Raw genomic sequence first — 22,667 nt, forward strand, 5'->3', positions numbered from 1 at the left:
CGAACTTCCACCACTAAAAAGAGGCAACAAAGTGTCATAAATGTCCCGTGAGCTTACATTATTGTCTCTAGTACATGACAGCAAGGGCTGAACAGAATCTTCCACAAACACTACATCCCGTGAAACCAGAATACGTTTTGTTTGCGGATGATACAACATGTAACCTTTGCTTTCAGCACTATAACCAACAAAAATACATTTGACAGCCTTATCATCCAATTTTCTGCGCTGCACTTGTGGCACCAAAGCATATGCCAAACAGCCAAAAACACGCATGTGCTCAATAGAAGGCTTTCTATCATGCCATGCTTCATATGGAGTAATAGACTGCAAAGCTTTCGTAGGACACCTGTTACGTACATAAGTGGCACACATAATGGCCTCAAGCCAAAAAGAATGTGGCAAAGCTTGACTTTTGACCATACATCGTGCCATTTCCGTCAGTGACCTGTTTTTCTTCTCAGCAACACCATTTTGTTGAGGTGTATAAGGCACTGTACATTGGTGTTTTATCCCACAACTAGCCAAAAATGCATTAAATTCATGAGACATATACTCCCCCCCTCGATCAGAACGGAGGGTGCCCATAGTACATTTCGAGACATTTTCAGCCATAGCCAGAAATTGTTTGAAGCACATAAAAACTTCGGACTTCGCTTTAAGCGGAAATACCCATACATGCCTGGAGTAATCATCAATGAAAGTCACGAAGTACAGGTAATTGCCCAAGGACGGAGTTTGCATGGGCCCACAAACATCACTATGCACAAGTTGCAACCGGCATGTGGCCCGAACTGAACCATCCTTTGGAAACTTAGAACGCTGCATTTTACCCAAAATACAGCCTTCACAAACATGTTTGATAGGTGCTTCAAGAGGTGGCAAAGAAGCAACCATATCAGATTTTTGCAAACGCAGCAAATTGGCAAAATTCAGATGACCAAAACGTGCATACCAATGTTTTGCATCTGAAATAGCCCTTGAATCTGCAACAACATTTGCAAAATTTTGTCCACACTTGTCATACAAAGTGAGCTTATACAGCCCATGGCACAAAAGCCCAGATGCAACAATTTCATCACCAAAACTGAGATCATGAACTGTACATCTGTCATCCACAAATTTGACTACAAGTCCAAGTCTAGCAAGTGCGGATACAGACAAGAGATTCTTCTTGATCCCAGCTACATAAAGTGCATCAACAAGTGTGAAGGAACTGCCATTAGCAGCAGTGAGCACAATCTTTCCAACTCCCTGAAGTGGATAAGAGGCTTTGTTGGCACAAGTGACTGAATTTCCATGAGGGACAGACTCGAGAGAGGTAAACAATTCACAATGTGAAGTAATGTGCTTTGTAGCACCACTGTCAAAATACCACACATGTGAATCTGCAGCAACTAACAAGCATGCATCATGGACAACAGGATTGTAAGTGCACTCTGCGCTAAAAGCCCACTCTGCATCAACATCAGCAACACAGTCTCCTTTCACAGAAGACTCAACAATGGCTGCATTTGTAGTGGAACCAGCATTTGCAGTGGAACCACCCTCTTTCTTCTTAGCCTCTTTGGCCTTCAACTTAGGACACGACTTGATCAAGTGATCATTGGCTTTACAATAATGGCAACACATCTTCTTTTTGCCCTTATCACCACAACTGCTAGACGAAGTACTGCCAGCAGCAGAAGCATTAGGAACAGAATTTCTGCCACTCGCAGCAGAACCATAAGAAGTAGCTGCATTGTTGTAACCACCCTTTCTTTGAGAAGCAATAAAAGCCTGTTCAACTGCACGCTGCCTAGTCCTGATTTTTCTAGAAAGTGACTCTTGCAACAGCAATGTGCATAATGCATCAAACTTGACAACTTCAGGATTTCCTTGGGTCATCAGTCTCCAAGTACTAGCAAAAGTCTGGTAGGAATCTGGTAAGGCATCAAGAACAATCTGCACAAGGGAACTGTCTGAAATGACTTCACCTGCAGAAATAAGATGCTCATTGATATCCTTGACACTAGCAAGGAAAGTGTCCATATCATCTTCCTCATGCATAATCTTCGACTCCAGCTCTTTACGCAGCAAAGCAATTTTAGCATAATTGCGGCTTGCATAAAGACCTGCTAAAATATCCCAAGCCTGTTTTGCAGATTTTGCTGAACGGATGTGAGGAACAATGGTGCGCTTCAGAGACAACGCAATCAATGCATGAGCCTGCGCATCCTTAACATCCCAACGAGCTTGTTCTGCCGTAGGAAAAACAACTCTAACAGCTGCAATCCTTGCAGTAAGACCTGCAACATCCTCAACATCGCCTACATCCTCAGAACCAGGACGTACATCAATGCCCTGCACAATGTTCCATGCACCCTTTGACACTAGAACATGTTGCATCATATAAGCCCACATAGGGTAGTTGTCCCCATCCAACCTGTCCTCAGCAGCAAACATCTTGAACACATCTGTGTTATTGTTGTCAACCATGGTAAATGCTGCACCTGATGTGAAAACTGCCAAAAAATAGGAGAAACGGAGCGGGAACAACCTGTGCTATATAGCACAAACCATAGAAGACTATAAGGCACCTGCTATGCAGAAAACGGCACTGATAGAAATTCTGCACAAAATGACGAAATAGCCTGTGCAATACTGCCTGTAGTGGAAACGGAGGCCGAAATAAGCCCAAATCAAAATTCTGAGCAGACCGAGCTTTTCGAGTTCCCCCAAAATTTTTGTCGACCTGCGAACACTCGCCAAAGCTCACTGAAATCGGAGAAAGTGAGCAGGCGTGTGCTGGAGCAACTGTGGTGACTAAGCCCGGGAGGACGTGACCCGCTCTGATACCAATTGTTGGTATTAGGGTTGCGGAGAAACACACACAGCTTGGAGAAGACGAAGGAAGCTCAAGGCACACAATAGAGAGTGTGTTACTTAGTGTGCAATGGAAAGATAGTTAGCCCTAGAGTGATGGGCGTATATACAATGCACGGGGGAAAAAACCTCCTAAAGAGGGGAAAAATGCCCCGGCGGTCCTAGTGTGTTCACACACATCACTACCACATGTATATGGTAACAATTGTCGAATTTTCATCACTATTTTTGGGATGCATCTCTAAGCACAATGTTTCATCATGACTTGCACGTATGGTTATGGGCTTTATACTCAACTGAGAGTTGTTTATCCCAGTCTTGAGTTGTTGATACCTTTTGTGCCTTCGTTATCACTTGGTGTTTGTTTATGTGTAGATTCTGCTTGGTTAGGAGAAGATGTGGACACTACTTCTGTACATCCCATGGTAGAGCTTAGTCGAGATACACATTGTATATGTGAGCATTGCATTGATGGGGTTTCATGCTTGATTAGTGTAGTGGTCGAGTGATCTCCCACCTTGATGCATATGCATTTTTCTTTACTGATATGACATCCATTATTTGTGACAGATCAGAGTCAACAGTGAGAGACGATGCTCTCGCTCTTGCCAATACATGCATTGTTGGCATTGTGGTCATGCGGGGCACATTAAACGTACTTGTTTCAGACGTATGAGGCAGCAATGAAGATGGATGCGTGATGCAAAGATGGTTTTGACATAGACTGGAGAGGTAGTTTCGTAAGCCAGTGATGGTAATGTCACGTTTACCTCTAGTGTTCCTCTTGCTTTTATATCTGTTAGAGATGACACTTTATCTCAATGGCTGCTAGATGAGTATGCATCGTTCCATGTCACATCATGTTGTGAGTGGTTTAACACTTTTGCTAATGGGAGCCTTAGTCATGTGCATTTAGTTGATGGATCAGCATATGACATAGAGGGTTTAGGAGATGTATGCTTGTCATTACCCAGTGGTGCATCTTATATGCTATGACATGTGCACCATGTTCTTCAGATTGCGCATATCTTGATCTCATTGAAATGCTTAAGAGATAGTGGTTTTCATGTACTGCTTTGAGAGGAGTCTTTCTAGATGCAATTGGATTTCATAGTCGTTGTGCGAGAAGCTAGGTCCTACATCGTCTACCCAATGCAGGTTTCTTAGGTGAGAGACGACAGTCTCTCAACGACGATACTAACGTGTGAGGAGCGAGAGACGAGACGTGTCTCATTCACGGGTGAGCCCCAATATGCTCAGGAGACACATCATGTAGCTATGCAAGACATGTCATTAGACTTTGCAGAGGCAGAGGTGGAGGGGGATTGCTCCAGTGAGACACAACACGTGTTGTCAGAGTCTATGCAGATAGAGGTAGAGCAAGTTTGCTGACTAGGGACACATGCAGAGATGATAGACATGGAGTTCTTTGATATGCTCATGCTAGAGGCTAATGAGATGATGCTAGGACATATAGTTCCACCTATGGATGAGAGGGATGCAGCCATCTGAATATCGGCCATGACATATCTATACATGATGAGTAGTCCTAATGATGCAGTGCTTGCAGATACTGTTGAAGAGGTTAGTTCAACTAGGTTTACGCAGATCCGTTAGCGTTCAGGTATCTCATGTTCGACATGTTAGTGTCAATGTTCAACTTAACAGTTGTAGTGGGAGTATTTAAAGTGCGGATTGTTAGTTCTACGATGACCGTCGCTAGCATGATGCTTAGTGGAGCCATACAAACCATACAAAGATGTCTGCAAAATTTGCATGTAAGCCCTAGCGTGGATTCACACGCTCGCATATCACTAGAACCGATACGGCTATATGCAAATCAAGCGAGCAAGCTAATAGACGTAAGTTAAGAGAGTCTCTCACCTATTTTCTTGTATATACTAGTAGTTTAGCTAGTAAGACTCACTTATCGATACATTCGTCTCTAAATGGGAGATTGTTGGGGTTAAAGACGGATGTACCTTTGCCTTGGGTCGGGACGTCCGATGTCCGACTGCCCACTGATTGAACTAACCTTTATTCTTTATATACATAAAAGAATAAGGAGTGAGGGCCTTCTTGTCACTCTACTCCACTCCACACAATGTGTTCCTGCTTTCCCCCTTCCTGCACGCACGCATACAACACACACTCACATCCCATAGCTGCAATCGACATCAGTAGTGACCGGCACAACTGCTACTTGTATGGTGGGGAGTGCCTCAACCACCCCCTACGTTTAGCGAATCACTGGTATATCCTGCTGCAAGGTTTTCTGAGTGTAAGTAGGAGAGTTCACCGGTTGCGCATGGACAAAGGGCCCCTCTCTGCCAGTGCCCTTTAAAGTGTGCATGGGGGGCCTCAAAGCCCCATGAGGGTTCTTTGTGGTTGTAAAATGGCAAGGAAAGTAAAAATTGACACTTGGCAGATTTCCAGGCTCGATGTACGATGTGACTTAAAATAGCTGGAGCAAAAAATTCAAACATATCCTGTTTTACGAATCTAGAGACTAGGCCGCAGTAGCAGCAATGCACTGTGCAGCAGTACAGTTGCAAAGCATATGATTGGAAGGATCGTCTCGTCGCCATCACCGTGTTGTTGGAACTTGGAAGTGCTCGCTTTTCATCTAGCTCGCCATAGCCTCTGTAGAGTCTCTTCTTTTCGAGTTTCGAGCTCACCTCCCCCGTGAACAGTTTTGGATGCCTCAATATGCTGATCTGGTTCCTCTTCATAGCCAGATCGTACTCTACGGTAGGTTGAAGCTCATCGCACTCTTTATAGCACAGTTTACGTCTGGGCGAGTCTTGCCATTTGCTCTATTGCATCGTAGCCAGGTGTTAGGAATGCTCGCTTCCAAGAGACCTGCAGCAACAGCGGCCGCACCTTCGTCATCAGCCTCATTGTGCCCTCCTGTACCAGCTCATCCTTCCTCCTCTTTCACCCCCACTTCTTCTCACAATCATAAACCTCGAATCAAAGGCAAAGATGAATCCATGTGCCAGGTTGCCTATGAGTACCCATCTAACTTCGTACAGGATTTCAATCCCGACATTGATGCCAGTAGCCCGGTCACCAATGGTATTCTGTCAAAGGTTCGCTGTTTCTCATCCCTCTAAATTTCATGTAAGCATTGAACATCTTGCAAATTCCTTTATGGAGTATGCACTTGACTCTTGCTTCACATCTGTTTTTCTGAGTTGGCTCAAAGGTTACCATGGGACTGCCTTCAATTTTCTTATGTTCTATTCTCTATGTCTGTTTGCAGAGCTTTTTGACCAGTAGCAGCTTGAAAGTGCCAAAATCTGGGCTTGATTGCGTACAATGTGTCGAAGTTTTTCCTGATGTACGTTTCTCATTCTTCAAAATATATTACACAATTTTGGATATGGGTTTCTGCGTGCCATGCTGCTGTATATTGACAAGTAGTCTCTCTGAATTGATACCAAGAAGTTTGGTCTGATGTGACGATGTTGGTCTATATTCAAGGCTGTGTTTTTGGGTGGTACAAAATTTTGGAGTTTGTGGGATTTAGCCTATGCCTTGGTGTGTACCATCCCTAGTCTACTGGATGCCGAAGTGGCAGAAGGAATGTTATATGAGAAAAAGTGGCTTAGGTGTACATGACCCCACATGGAGCATTTCTAAAACATGTGGACTCACCTAGAGATAGTATGGTCATGCATAAAGCCCCCTAAAAGTGTACCCATGAGTTCTCTAGCTGATTTGGAGCCTCTTATGATGTCAGATGAGATGAGCTTTATATAAAGAGCCCTCTTGTACTGATTTTTTATCAATCTAGTTATCATTTTGTGTCTACACTCTACTCTAATTTCCATTGAGTAATTAATCCTATAATTAACATGAGTGCTTGCATGCCTATGCTGTTCCCATTAGTTATAGTGTGGGCATGTTCTTGGGTAATAATTCCTTGATTAGGAGACTAATTAGCATTATGCCTCTTCATTAGGTTCATATCTCATTGCATTAGCCTCTCATATTCCATTTCTATTTAGGCATTTGCAATAAGCTCCTCTCCAAATCCATTCCCGCACTCTTAATTGATGTAATTGAGCATTAATCGATCTCAGTTGCAGTAATCACTAGAGGGTGTATGTGTGGAGCTCGATTAGCATTATTGCTCTTTGATTCTAAGCCTAATCTATGTGTATTCTATGAGCAATTAAGCTTCATTTTCCATAATTATCACCATAGATCGGTTCTATGTATTGTGTGGGATTGTAGCTTTTTGTTAGAACTTTCATTAGAGCCATTAAATTCTGAGTTTGGCCATCAATAGCCCCCTTCATCTCTCTTCTAAGTTTGTGTGTGTGTGGTTAACCACGCGGTCAAGTGGCCTAGCTCACTAAACTTGGGGTGTTGACCTGAAAGTCACGGGCGCAAGGCTCATGGCCGTTTTGAGAACGTGGGCGGACGCAAGGTAATGTGGTCAGTTCCATTGCAGAAGCCTGGTCAGGTCCGGAGACTGTGTGTCACGCGCTTCTCAACCTTTTGAGCTACCACCAGACGCCACCAAACTCTTAAATTGAGTTTTTTTCTTTAGTTGGATCTGCTTGGAAGTTATTCCTGTGACCACCATAAGCCCAAGGCTTTCCTTCTCCAAAGGGAAGTTTCCCACCACTAAAGGCCTCTAAACTTCAACTACTTGGCTAAGGGGGGTTCTCACCCATGGACTAGAGCTCCAATGCCATTTTCTCGGTTAAGGGGGGTTTTTCCACATATAGTAGAGTTTAAAAAATTCAAATCTTCAAAGCAATCTCTCAAAGATTAAAGGGAATTTCTCTCTCTCTCTCTCTCTCTCTCTCCCCCCCCCCCCCCCGATTCGCTTCAATTTCTTTTTCAAACAAGCATATTACCATTGAAATGTATGCTTTCATATCTAAACGACCAAAATAGCTACTAGTGAGGCCTCTTAGGGTACTCGTCAATGCTTTTAGGATACCCGCATCGGGATGATATCATGATTGTGCTCTTGTACGGAGTCCAAACACTTGCCGTCGAGAGTCTCCAAGTGTAAAGACCACTTCGAAGCACAGTGAGTGAGAAACTCAATGGTGAGGAGAGAAACCAAAAGGGAGATTTGCCTTCAAGGGGAGGGCCAATGTGCTGTGACTGTCAGTGTAGATGATGTTGGCAGTGTCCTGTCTAACACCCAAATCAGTCATAAGGTGTCTGAGCCATACACACTCAACCGTAGCTGTGAAGACTGCATGTACTCAACCTCACAACCAGAAGTGGCCACGATAGGTTGCGTCTTGCTTAACCATGTTTTACTCGCGTGTCAAAACAATCAGCCCAATCTGAGTTCGAAAAAGCATGTAAATTTGGCGGCAATGATCCCTCCTTGGGATAAAAAGACCCAAGATGTAAAGTGCCACTCAAGTAGCGAAAGATCCGCTTGACAGCCTGCCAATGCTTAGACCCTTGGCTATGCATAAATCTGCTGACTTGTGAGACTACAAACTAAATATCCGGCCTCGTATTGTATACATAAATAAGGCATCCAACAACAATTTGGTAAAGAGTGACATCGGCAGGATCATCAACATCATGAAGACTCAATTTTAAACCTGTTTCCATGGGAGTGGTAATAGGTTTGCAATCCTCGAGTCCAAACTTACATAGCAATGTCTCTATGTAACTTGTCTAACACAAGGCAATACCACCATCACACTGCTTGAACTGTATGCCCAAGTAATGATGCAACAGCCCCAAATCTTTCATCTTGAAAGTAGCATTCTAATCAGCCTCAAATTCAGCAATATGTGCCTCATTTGGACCAGTGATCAACAAATCATCCACATATAGAACAACGACGAGAAGTACATCGCCCTCACGCTTTACATACAAAGTGCTTTCTGTTGATTGTTACGAAAGCCTAGTTTGACCAAATGAGTGTCAGCTTTCTCATACCAAGCACGAGGAGATTGCTTCAACCCATACAAAGATTTTTTACATTTGCAAACTTTATCCTCTTGTCCTTTCTTGAAAAAACTGCGAGACTTTGTTACAAAAACTTCCTCAAATATGTCACCATTCAAGAAAGCAGTAACAATGTCTGATTGATGTACATCCCAACCAAAATGAGCTGCCAATGCACATAGAAAACGCACAATAGTCATACGATAAGTGGGAGCAATAGTCTTTTCATAATCTATGCCTTTTTGTTGTGCATAGCCTTTTGCAACAAGTCGAGCCTTATAGTAATCAATCTCACCATATGGCTTGCATTTCCACTTGTAAACCCACTTCGTACCAATGACCTTTTTGCCAGAAGGCAAATCACATAAAGTCCATGTGTCATTTTGTATAAGTGCATCATATTTTTGATTGCATGGCAGCCATCCATTTTTTTGTATTTCGTGCGTCATCAATATATAGAGGTTCCTCAACATAAAAGCATAGCAATCTGATGCATAAGATGCATGGCGAGAACCTGAATGAGTACGACTAAACAAAGGTGCATCCAATTTACTGTCACACAAAGTATGCACAAGCCATTTTGGCATACCTCTCTCAGCCCTTTCCTCATAAGCACATCATGTACATTTGCATGAGAAATTGGCTGATCTGTAACATTTTCAAAAACGCCCATAGGTTGTACATTTGCCTCATTGGAATTTACATTAGAACTTCCACCACTGAAAAGAGACAATAAACTGTCATAAATATCCTGTGAGCTTACATTATTATCTCTAGTACATGACAGCAAGGGCTGAACAAAATCTTCCACAAAGACAACATCCCGTGGAACCAAGATTCGCTTTCTTTGCAGATGGTACAACCTGTAACATTTTTCAGTAATATAACCAACAAAAATGCACTTGACAACCTTTTCTTGCGTTGGGTTTGTGGCACCAAAGTCTAAGCCAAACACCCAAAAACACGCATGTGATCAATGGATGGCTTTCTATAATGCCATGCTTCATATGGAGTCATAGACTGCAAAACTTTCATAGGACACTTATTGAGTACATAAGTGGCACACATGATGGCCTCAAGCCAAAGCGAATGTGGCAAAGCTTGACTTTTGACCATACATCTTGCCATCTCCGTAAGTGACCTGTTCTTCCTTTCAGCAACATCATTTTGTTGAGGCGTATACGGCACTTTGGTGTTTTATCCTACGACTAGCCAGAAATGCATTAAATTCATCAGACATATACTCCCCCCCTCGATCGGAACGGAGGGTGCCTATAGTACATTTAGAGACATTTTCAGCCATAGCCAGAAATTGCTTGAAGCACATACACACTTCAGACTTCGCCTTAAGTGGATACACCAATGCATGCCTGGAGTAATCATCAATGAAAGTCACGAAGTAAAGGTGATTGCCCAAGGACAGAGTTTGCATGGGCCCACAAACATCACTATGCACAAGCTGCAACCTGCATGTAGCCCTAAGTGAACCATCCTTTGGAAACTTCAAACACTACATCTTACCCAAAATACAGCCTTCACAAACATGCTTAACAAGTGCTTCAAGAGGCGGCAAAGAAGTAACCATATCAAATTTCTGCAAACGTAGCAAATTGACAAAATTCAGATGCCCAAAACGTACATGCCAAAGTTTTGCATTTGAAATAGCCTTAGAATCCACAACTGCATTTGCAAAATTCTGCCCACACTTGTTATACAAAGTGAGCTTATACATCTGACATAAAATGCCTGATGCCACAATCTCATCACCAAAACTGAGATCATGAACTGTACATCTGTCATCGGCAAATTTCACAACAAGACCAAGTCTAGCAAGTGCAGATACAGACAAAAGGGTCTTCTTGATCTCAAGTACATAGAGTGCATCAACAAGCGTGAAAGAATTTCCATTCCTAGCAGTCAACACAATCTTTCCAACTCCCTTGACCGAATAAGAGGCATTGTTTGCACAAGTGATTGAATTCCCATGAGGGACATTCTCGAGAGAGGCAAACAAGTCATGATGAGAGCATAGTTACAGGGGACGGAGGGGACGGGGCCTAGGGACGCATAATGGTCGTAACCGAGCTGGGGATGGAGGGGAACGGCCGGATTTTCATCCTACCGGCAGGAACGCAGGCTGCCGGACCGGGGACAGACGGGGATGGCCAGGAACGGGCAGATTTTTGAAAAGTTGAAAAAATGACCGTTTTTAACTTTTAACGGACAGAGGCAGCCACGTCTATTTTTTTGGGGGGGGCTTTGGCCCTTGGGAGGCTATAAAAGCACCCTTGGGCCTTTGGGTCTCTCAAGTTCAATGAAGGCTCAAGTGACAAGCCTCTCCCTATAACCGGCCTATACAACGTATAAGGCGGTACTATTTCAATTACCTGTTAACTTTACACAGAGCACTGAGAAGGGAAGAGAACACAGTTGCGTCCAGCGACTAGAATGTCACTGCGCACACGAGACCGACACCCTGTAGGCCCCAAAGACTGGTGCCCCTTTCGGTATTTCTTTAATTTAGAGAGAGGGAATTACAAAAAGAGAGTCCCTGGAAGATAACACCTGCATCTAGCTAGTACGCTCCAGATTCGGCAAAATTTCGGCAGCATAACGGTACCGAAATTAATCCGAATCAGTTTCCAAGCTCAGGACTCTATCCCACTGGCGTTATCCCTCAATCGGGAGCACAAAACAGTAAATTTCAGGTCGCTGTAATTTCTGGTTCAGTCCTGTTTTTGACCTGATTTGGGCACACGACGGTCCCTACACTGTTCCCTGCACCTTGGGCTTGGTGCCCCTTGATTCTGGAAGCATCCCGGGCACAAAACAGTCTCAAAACAGAGTGAAAAACAGCAAGCAAACTATAACCGGCCCGTACAACGTAGAGGGCGGTACTATTTCAATTACCTGTTAACTTTACACAGAGCAGTGAGAAGGGAAGAGAACACAGTTGCGTCCAGCGACTAGAATGTCACTGCGCACACGAGACCGACACCCTGTAGGCCCCAAAGACTGGCCCCCCTTTTGGTATTTCTTTATTCAAATTAAGGTAGACGATCCGACCACTTAGCACAAGCTTTCACAAAGCTGTCCAAACCTGGCGAGGGCTGAAAACGCAGGTTTTCGACCGGATTTCGACAGCATAACGGCGCAAAAACCCCTATATGTCAAAAACACCTGTCTAGGACGGATTCTCTCGCTATCTGGAAGCTTTCTGGCGAGCTGTCACAGAATTTCAGCAGGCTGTAATTCCCTGTTTTTCACTGTCGGGTGCCCAAAAGCCTGTACACGCATCCCAAGGCTCTCACGAGACTCCCCCGGTGTTCCCTTGCAGTTTAGGTGCGAAACCCTAAACCTGCAGGAAAACACAGCAGGCTGTAATTCGCTGTTTCGGATCGTTTTTAGCGGAGCGAACACGCCTACGCGTGTCCCAAGGGCTCCCGCACGCAATGGGAAAGTTCCCCTGTGAATTGGACGAGTTTTCACGCGAGAAAACTCTCCGAACTCGCAATCTTTCGCGATGGAACCGTGCGTACCTGTGGGGGATTAGCAATTAGCTAATCCGGTTCCTGTTCAGAAGGCTCTTGCCTTGGCAAACGCGCATAAACTCCCAGAACTATACATGTTCAACTGAGTAGCCCATCTAGTGGGGCGTTACCATATGTGCCAAAGGGGAGAGAGAGATGCACGAGAGCAAATCATCGCGCTACATGAGACAAAGGAGAAGGCAAGCTTTCCATTAAAGGTGTAGACTTGCACCCACTACTCACACACACACTGTAGCTCACTTAGAGTAAAAATCAGCCTCCTCTCTCAAATTGGGCGCCCCCTCCAATTGAGGTGTCCTGTAGGCAGCTCTCCTCCTGCCAAGTGTCCAGTTTGCCCCTTTGAGTTAATTCTCTAGTTCCCACTGACTTATAAAGTTATAAGTGACTTTCCGAGTGGCCCAAACTTCATTTGGCGCACACAGGCTTCCATACTCATCAGAATTCAGTGCTAACTGGCCCGACCAGTCCCAGACTGACCGACCTAGACTCCCGATGTGAGAAACCTATTCGGCCGCAACCGTTTCACACTGGCCATACAATGTCCACTTGCACCTTTTCAAGGGTCCCGAGGAAAACAAGTAAAAATAAAAATAAATAAAAATATCTAGTACTTATTTACGGAAGGCAACAGGAAAAATACACCTCCTGGTGACACACCCCAAACAGTGCTGAATTTATTGCGCAATCGAGAGGTTATCACCCTCTCGTGGACCTGCTTTGGTGCAGCAGCTAGCTACACCGGTTCCTGTGCAAAGAGGCTCTTGCCTCGGCATGAAAGCATATTCCGCACAGCTGTACATAGGTCAAATGAGAAGCCCACTAGTGGGGCATAACATACTGTACGTAGGGGAGAAAGAGAGCAGTATGTAGCGTGCGGGGCATCACTCTCGTCACCATACTGTGCATAGAGGGCAAGGAAAGCATTCCATAGCTTCTATACCTGCTACAATCCACCTGGAAGCTGAAAATGGTGCCCCAAATGCTCATAAACAGCTCGCCCCCTTCTCCCAGAGTGGCAAATTTGCTCACAGCGCGACACGTCGCCCTGTTTCCGACTTTGGCAGACTCGGCTAAAAAGATCTCAATCTACACGTCAGTTGACTGAGCCGTAGAGTTAAGAAATGTTCCCCACGACATTCTGGAGCTAATGACGCGAACACATTTTCCGGTAAAAAATAGCAGTTCCCTAAATTTTAGGAGATGCTTCCATGGCGTCCCTATCGGTCTCCTGACCATCATTGAAGACTACCATTTGACCAACATCTACAATGTGGGTTAATTTACTAGCCCCTTTCAACTTATAAAGTTGTCAGTGACTTGACGAGTGGCCCAAATTCCAGTTTGGCGCACACGAGCTTCCATACTCATCAGAGTTCAGTGCCAACTGGCCCGACCAGTCCCAGACCGACCGACCCAGACTCCCGATGTGAGAAACCTATTCGGCCGCAGCCGTTTCACACTGGCCATGCAATGTCCACTTGCACCTTTTCAAGGGTTCCGGGAAAAACAAGTAAAAATAAATAAAAATATCTAATACTTATTTACGGAAGGTAACAGGAAAAATACACCTCCTGGTGACACTCCCCTCTACCGTCTACTATCTAGACTCTACGCTGTACGGTCTACCTTCGGGCGCTCAAGCTCTACCTTTGAGTCTCTCTACCCACTCTCTCTCTCTTCTACCCTTTCAACTTTGAAGCTCTCCTCTACTCTCTCCACACAAGCTCTCCTCTTGGCTCTGCTCTCTCTCCACCGTCATGTCATCTCAAGCTAACTCCACTTATCAAGCCGGCTCTTCTCGAAGGAGGCCCGCCGTGCAAACATGGTCGTGGTGGGATGAAGTCGACTCTACCGCGCATGGTAAAGGTGGCGGTGCAAGACCATGGACGTGCAAGCTATGCCCGTACAGGAGAACGGGTGGTGCAAACAAAGTGCGAGCCCATCTTCTTCATGAACCTGGTCACGAGGTGAAGTTTTGCCCTCGAGTATCTCCCCGAGAAGAGGTTGGAGCTTCTTGAGAAGCTCGCGGTGTATGAGGTCGCGGAAGCGGCCAAGAGGGGTCGTTTTGTTGCTGTTTGATCCCTCCGCCACTGCGACACCGCAAGAGCAAAGGGAAGCCAACCTTGACTCCACCTCTCAAGCATTCAAGATGAATGCATCTACACCGTCCTCTTCCATTGCGTATCGCCAACGCACCCTCAAAGAAAATTGGAATCCTAAATTGAAGGAAGAGGTGGATAGGTCGGTTGCCCGATTCTTCTTCCACGACCACATTGCCTTCCATGCTTCGCGGTGAGCTTCCCTTGGCATATGCACATTGCAATCTCCCATTTTGTATTCATTATGGGGTCTTGACTCTTGACTCTCCATACTAACACAACATGCTCTATTTTGTGTCGATAGGTCTCCATACTTTCAAATCATGGTTACGAAAATAGGGGAATATAGCTCCTCTTATGAGCCACCTTCATCGGAGAGGCTTCGTACCACCCTCCTTGACAAAGAGAATCTTGCCGTGGAGCAAGTGGCCCAAGCAACAAAGGATTTGTGGGAGACCAATGGCGTCTCTCTCCTTGTAGATGGATGGAGCGACACCTGCAAGCGGTTCATCCACGGAGTGGTGGCCTACTCTCGGGGGGAGATGTACTTTGTGGAGTCACATGATGCATCCGACAGTGGCAAGGCTGTGGAGATGCTTACTGCGGAGTGGACAAGCACCATAGAGATCACCGGCCCGGAGAATGTCCTTTGTATGGTTGCAGATGGAGAGGCGTCAAATAGGGCAGCCGAGGCTATCATTGAGGGCATGTACCCCAGCATCCATGTCACATTTTGCATGGCGCATTGCCTCAATAACCTCTTCAAGGACATAGGGAGCTTGTCATGGATTTCACCCACCATTGGTGATGTCTCTCAAATTGTCTCCTTTGTGCTCAACCATCAAAAAATGTGCCATGATTTCTCAAAGAGGAGCCACTTGTCCTTGCTCAAATATTCAGAGACAAGATTTGCATTCAATTGGCTTATGCTAGGCTGCTTGTCTACATGTGGCGGAGCCTTAAGGGGCCTCTTTCTCAGTGATGAGTTCCAGGGCATGCCGGAGTCTACATCAGCAACAACAGGATTGAAATGCCGAGAATGGGCCGACGACGCCGCTTGGTGGGAGGAGGTGAAGACTCTTGACGCCATGGTCAACCCTATTCTACACTTACTTCGAGTTGTTAATGGCTTGCAACCATGCATCGGCAAAGTCTACAAAGCCATGGATCGGATGATAGAGACACTTGAGAAGCTTGTGCCTGACCCTGTTCAGTATGCGGAGATTCATGGCTTGTGTGAGTCGAGGTGGAATGGATATTACTCTCCATTTCATGCGGCAGCCTATGTGCTTGACCTTGAGTTTCAAGGAAGGTGTCAAGAGATCGACAAGGAGGTGAGCAAAGGATGGCAGCTTGCATTGGAGTGCCTTAAGCCTAGCAGTGACACTAGGCGCAAGATTAGAGACGAGCTACTCAACTATAGGCAAAAGAAGGGCTCTTATGGATGTGTAGATGCACAGGTTGATTGCAACAAGATTGGCTCGGTTTTGTGGTGGGAGACTATGGAGGAGATGGCCCACATTTGCAGCGCTTGGCTGTTCGTGTCCTTAGCCAAGCATGTACCACTAGTTGCTTGGAGCAACTATGGAGTGTGTACAGCCACATTGCCTCTAAGAAGAGGAATCACCTTCGGGTCCAGAGGGCCAATGATTTGGTGTTTGTGTGCACTAACTTGCGCATGCTTGCCAAGAGCGTCACACACAAGGCAGATCCCTTCACTGAGTGGGAGATGGCACAAGAGAATCCATCTATGGCTGAGACACTTTTGGAGGAGCTAGAGGAGGACTTCGAGCCTCAATGCGAGTCTCGTGAGGCCTCATATGTCGTTGACGACCTCAACTACGACGACGATATGGAGATTCAGTAGGCGAGCACTTCTTGAGTTTGATGATCATTGATCACTCTTGAGTCAAGAGTCTACTCTTCTAGAGTCTACCTAGCCCTTTGTACTTTTTGTTATCCTTGAGGCTTGTCCTAAGTCCTTTTTGAGCCCTTGTGGCATACACTTTTCATTTTGTATCCATCGATGTTTTATTAGCACATTTGCGCCTATATGACTCGTGCTCTTTGGTCTAGTTAGTGTAAATTTGTGGTCAAAGTGATGCTCTATGTGTGTAGGTCAAAAAATGCCAAAAAAAACTTTGTTTCTTTTTGCCGTTCCGAGCCTCGTCCCCATTTCCTGACTTTTGCCGTCCCCGTCCCCGTCCCCGTCGCTGTTCCCGACCCCGACCCGCCGTCCCATGTAACTCTGGATGAGAGGTATTGTGCTATGTAGTACCACTGTCAAAGTACCACACATGAGCATCTGCAACAACTGGCATACATGCATCATGGACAGAAGGATCATAAGTGTACTTTGCACTAAAAGCCAATCCTGCATCAACATCTGCATCACAATCTCCTTCACAGAAGACTCAACAATAGTTGCATTTGTAGTGGAACCAGCCTCTTTCTTCTTAGCCTCTTTTGCCTTTAACTTAGGAAACTGCTTGATCAAGTGATGATTAGCTTTACAATAATGGCAATGCAACTTCTTTTTGCCCTTTTCACCAAAACTCACAAACAAATTGCTGCCAGCAAAAGCATTAGGAACATGTGATTTACCACTCGCAGAAGAACCATGAGAAGTGTCTACCAAGTACTAGCAAAAGTTTGGTAAGAATCTGGCAAAGCATCAAGAACAATCTGCACAAGGGAATTGTCAGAAATGACTTCGCCTACAGAAATAAGTTGCTCATTATATCCTTGACGCCAGCAAGGAAAGTGTCCATCTCATCTTCCTCGTGCATAATCTTTGACTCCAGCTCTTTACGCAGCAATGCAATTTTAGCCTCATTGCGACTTGCATAAAGACTAGCCAGAATATCCTAAAGCCTGTTTTGAAGATTTTGCTGAACGAATATGAGGAGTAATAGTGCGCTTCCCAAAAAACGCAATCAATGCATGAGCCTGCGCATCTCTTTCATCCTAACGAGCTTGCTCAGCCGTAGGCAAAACAGCTCTTGCAGCAGCAACCCTGCCACCAAAACCTGCAACATCCTCAACATCGCCTACATCCTCAAAACCAGGACGTATATCAATGCCCTACACAATATTCCAAACGCCCTTTGACACAAGGACATGTTGCATCATGTAAGCCCACATAGGGTAATTGTTCCTATCCAATCTATCCTCAACATCAAACATCTTGAACACATCTGTGTTGTCAGCCATGGCGAATGCCTGCACCTGATGTGAAAATTTTTCAAAAAGAGGAGAAACGAAGCGGGACCAACACGTGCTATATAGCACAACCCATAGAAGGCTGTAAGGGACACGTTATGTAGAAAACGGCACGGACAGAAATTCTGCACAAAATGACGAAATTGCCTGCACAACAATGCTTGTAGTGGAATTGGAGGCCGAAATGAGTCTGAATAAAAAATTTGAGCTGACTGAGCTCTACGAGATCACCCAAAGTATTTGTCGACTTGTTGACGCTCACCAGCTCACAAAAATCAGAGAAAGTGAGTAGGCGTGTGCTAGAGCTGCTGGTGACTAATCCCGGGAGGACGCAACCTGCTCTGATACCAATTGTTGGAATTAGGATTGCAGTGAAACACACACAGCTTGGAGTAGACGAAGGAAGCTCAAGGCACACAACAGAGAGTATATTACTTAGTGTGCAATGGAAAAATTAGATAGCCCTAGAGTGATGGGCGTATATACAATGCACGAGGGAAAAAACCTCCTAGTGAGGGATAAATCATAAAATGCCCCGGCGGTCCTAAGTGTGTTCACACACATCACTACCACATGTATATGGTAACAAGTGCTTTTTAGAAAAAGCAAAAAGCGAGCACTTTTTAGGGACAAAAAGTAAGAGAGAAAAACAACTTTCACTACTAGAGAGAAAATCAGCTTTGTTTGACAGAGATTTCTGTTACATTGAAAGAGAGAGCAGATTCTAGAAAAGAGAAATCATTATCCGGTTGTTAAAGAGAAAAAATAAGCATAGAGAAGACGTCATTGTTCAGTTACGGAGGTATGGGTTCAAAGGGGGGGTAAAGGCCTTGGCTGGACATCGGAAAAGCAGTTCACCTACCTTCATCTTCATGAGAACTCACAAAGACTTGGAGGTGGATAGCACTCTTAACAGATTTCTTTCACAGGACAAGGCTCATGTAGTGGCTCCTACTTCCTTGGTAGGGCCTAGAGGACCTATTCAGTCTTTGGAGGATGGTGTGGCAGACGAGGCAAAGGTTGTAAACCTTCGTGATTCTGGAGCATATGACGTGTGTATGTTAGCTTCTAGCATTGCCATTGGAGGACAAGATTGCCTATCTTGGTGCCGTGCGGTATTTTGTAGAGAGGGGTGCTTGATGCAATGGTGGACTAGACTTGTAGATTCCTATGTCACTCTTTAAGGCCCCAGATTCTTGGTCTTGTGTACCCAGGATTTGAGAGGGGGTGTAGAGTTTTGGAGGTCATCTCTTCGATTTCCCCGTCTAGATCTTGTGAGGGGTTCTTTGTGGCTATGCCTGGCCTTGTGAGGTTTTTCTAGATTCTAGGCACATGGGGTGCCGGGGGGGGGGGGGGGGTCACAAAGTGATGACGTGGCGGACAACAGAAACCCTAATTTATGCCAGAAACCCTAATTTCCGGAAATCGCTGAGGCTGAATTTAAAAAAAAAATAAAATAAAAATAAAAATGATGAGGGACGTGAATTTTGCTTTAAAAAAAATAAAAAGAGAAAAGACTCTCCTAGAGAGAGAGAGAGAGAACTGATGCTTTTTATTTTAAAAGCTTTTGGGGCTCTGCTTTTGGGCACCCCTTTAATCTTTAAATAAGTGGTGAGGGCTTCACTTCTCAGAGCATCTGGACGCAGAGTCTGAGAGTGAAACCCTAGCCACTCTCTTGTACTTTGATCTGATCAATATAAAAAGAAATACCGAAAGGGGCGCCAGTCTTTGGGGCCAATATCTCTAGGCACGGAACTCCGCCGGGCCAGTGCAAATCTATTGTGATCTGTGAATTGTTTTGAAGTGGTTATTTGGTGCTGTCGCGGTTGATTCTTGACTTGGAGTGTCCAAGTCTGTTACAGTGGTATCAGAGCACGGCCGATTTCTCTTCTACGGGAAATCCGATCCCCGAATTTTTTTTTCCGCGGCACCTATGGCATCAGGCAATGATCAGTCGACTCCCTCTACATCTGGAGATGCGGGCTGGGATCACAACGAAGATTCAGACAGAGAGTATGGCCCGCCTCGGCCTACTCAGGCGGAGCAAAGAGAGATGGAGCGTCGTCAATTGATTGGCTACGCAACAAAGATGATGCTCAATTTTGCCAAGGACCCGAAGATGGCAAAATATTTGAACCAGACCTCTTTGGAAGAGGTACAGATGGAGTGGCAAAGAACCACAACACCACTCCCGAAATGCACTCTCAAGAAACCTTCTGCCTCCAAGAAATATACGGAGAAGGAACTGGAGAATGTATGGATTGCTCAGCTTTTCGACGTGCAAAAGAAAGGTAAAAAGTAGAAGAAAGGCACCGACTTCCCGGGATATTTGGATCGTCGGTCGACATTTGACAAGGCAAAGAAATTGAAGAAGCACGTCAAGTTTGAAGACCTACCCAGTTCTTCTTCTTCTTCTTCGGACAGTTCTTCTAGCTCTTCAGACTCGAGCGAAGAAGACAGGAAAAGCAAAAAGCGAAGCAAGAAACAACGCTTCGGAAAGGGCAAGAAAAAGGCAAGGAAGTCTAAGTCTCGCCCAGTGAGTGACACTTCTACAGAGGACTCGTCTACGGACCGTTCAAACTCTGACAACGGAAACTTTTATGCGAACAAGAAGAATTTTTACAAAGCCAACCATTATGACTTTCTCGAAGATAAAAGCAAGAAAGTCCGAGAGTTTAAGGAAGGTGGCCACTCGATCAAGTTTGATACTTTTTCAGGATACTCAGATGCTTCGAAGGCTTTGTCTTTTATATAGCAGTTTGACATCGCTTTCGCGGGAGGACGCTATTCAGAGCACTCCAAGATTCGGAGAGCTGCCTCTTACTTTAAGAGGAATGCTCGTACTTGGTGGTCCACGCTTCTTTTAAACAAGACTGCGCCAGTTAAATGGTTGAAATTTAAGAAGCTTTTTATTTCTTCTTGGTTAACGCAAGAATACGAATGAGATATACGAGCTGCTTGCAACCATCTTCGGATGACCAAGAAAGACACAATCAATGCTTATTGTGAAAGATTCTGAAGCTCTTTTCTACCCGCCTCTTCATTCAAGAAGATCTCGTTCAGAGAACAGATTGAGCGGTTTACCTTGGGTCTACCTACAGAGATCCGAAATCACTGCTTGGAATAGAAGTCAGCTTCTATTTAGGAGTCGATGAGTCATGCGAAGTGGGGCTTTGCCATTCACTCTGGCAGTTTGACCTACCCCACAGATAAGGCCATGACACAACGAGCCGAATAGACTTCTGGGAATGAAAGTAGAAAGAAAAAGAGCAACCCAGAGAAAAAGGATGCAGGACCCAAGCTTACTCCTGAGGAGAGAGCTCGCTTCATCAGAGAGGGGAAGTGCTTTGGATGCGGTGAACATGGACATATCTCTGCGAAGTGCCCTAAAAAGGTACAGAAAGAACAGAATGATAAAGACGACGACAGGCCCGAGAGCTCGAGAGCAGCTGAGGAATGTGGCAGAAAAGGCAAATAGAAAAGCAGAACTGGTACCACATGGCGTGGGACTTGCACCGAATCTAATGAATGAAAGTACAAACTTTGCCGCTTTTGGGGCAAAGTGAAGGATCAGGAAGCTCTTTTGAAGGAGCCAAGGCCAACTTCTTTTCACTTGGAATTGGCGGCTCGATTTGGAATTACGCCCGACAGACTGACGCCACAGGCGGAGGTAGTTCGACTGGCACCCGGATGGGATGTTGCCATTACACCGAGAATTGGCAAACTTTGTTTGCAATGACATGGGTGTTCAGGGCACGCGAGTGACGTTCTACTCAGGATCCCTTGGTACCACAAGAACTACGCCGTGGTTGACTACCAGGCCGAGAAAGCGACTTTGATAAATGAAGGGCTTAGAGATTGTACTTGATGAACTTCAGTTTCTTACTCATTCTTTTGGAAGAGAACTGAACGATGGATAAAGGTTGAATATGTTTTGACCTGATCTAAAGAACGCCAAGATTTTTCTCCACACTCATGCCGATTTCTTTTCAGAGGGCCTGAAGATCATACCATTGATCTGATACCTGGAAGCACGTCACCGAACTGGCCACCCTACCGTGTGAGCCGAGCACAGAATGAAGAGATTATGAACTGAAGGAGTACGAGCGGAAGTGCGACGCGAGAGAGAGTGCGAGAAGAAGAGCACGAGTATGGTGAACTCGCTCTACTGTAATGTGTAGAGCATAGTGAGTTCTTATTAGGTTTTTACAAAAGAATATGTGTACATACCTGGCGGCCCGCCCACTTACCTGGGCGACCACATTAGGCTTTATACCCCAACAACCTCCCACTTAAAGTCCAATGTGGTACTTTAAGTGTGAGAGAAGCTACTATACAAGCTAATATACAAGAGATGTAGACATAGTGGTCTCGTACGGTCCCGTACGTTTTGTACACGTACGATGATGTGCGGTACTAAACGAACTAAAAAATATTAAGATGTACGATGACGTTACGTACGTTCAAAATAAAAAAACAAAGAATTCTTACGTCTAAGGCTCAGGCCCTTGGGTTTAAACTTTACACTTAAAGAAACTTGACATTATGAGATCTTCAATGGGAGCTTGAGAGGGAGAGACCCAATGGAGAGAAGATGGAGAGGCAAGACTCTAGTCTCTAGAGCTTGTCACTTGAGAGCTAGAACATGGGAGCATTGAGCAGTGAGAGCATTGAGAGCAATGAGCATTGAGAGCATTGAGAGCTTGAGAGCAATGAGCATTGAGAGCTTGGAAGTGTTGGAGAACAAGATGGAGAGGCATTTCTTAAATAGGAAGAGGCTAGAGCATGAGAGAGAGAGAGTTGGGCTGCTCAATGTAATCCATTCACAATTGTGAATTTTGTCCCCCCCCCCCCCCCCCCAAAAAAAAAAAAAAAAAAACGTACAAAACGTACGGGACGGTACGTGACCCGCAGTACGGAACGAGACGTTCCGTACGTCGTACGAAAACTACCCTGGATGTAGAGAAGTGATGTACTACCCTACACCTAT

The 22,667-nt window shown here is 45.1% G+C and overlaps 1 protein-coding gene across 6 annotated transcripts in view; it reads left to right on the top strand.

The window, feature by feature from the left end:
* Positions 1-5,362: 5,362 nt before the first annotated feature.
* Positions 5,363-22,667, top strand: part of LOC147464128 (uncharacterized) — a 64,661-nt gene continuing 47,356 nt past the window's right edge. For 2 of the 6 annotated variants that reach the window (XM_086493004.1, XM_086493011.1), the window contains exons 1-3: positions 5,364-5,616; positions 5,700-5,957; positions 6,131-6,208. In XM_086493004.1, coding sequence (XP_086349130.1) covers positions 5,575-5,616; positions 5,700-5,957; positions 6,131-6,208 — 378 coding nt within the window. In that variant the 5' untranslated portion in view covers positions 5,364-5,574. Of the gene's footprint in view, positions 5,958-6,130; positions 6,209-22,667 lie in introns of all 6 variants that reach the window. The other 4 variants (XM_086493019.1, XM_086493001.1, XM_086492996.1 and 1 more) reach the window with 4 other exon arrangements.

This window comes from Adiantum capillus-veneris, chromosome 2 (assembly GCF_014529385.1).
Source record: "Adiantum capillus-veneris isolate H3 chromosome 2, ASM1452938v2, whole genome shotgun sequence".
NCBI classification, from domain to species: Eukaryota; Viridiplantae; Streptophyta; class Polypodiopsida; order Polypodiales; family Pteridaceae; genus Adiantum; species Adiantum capillus-veneris.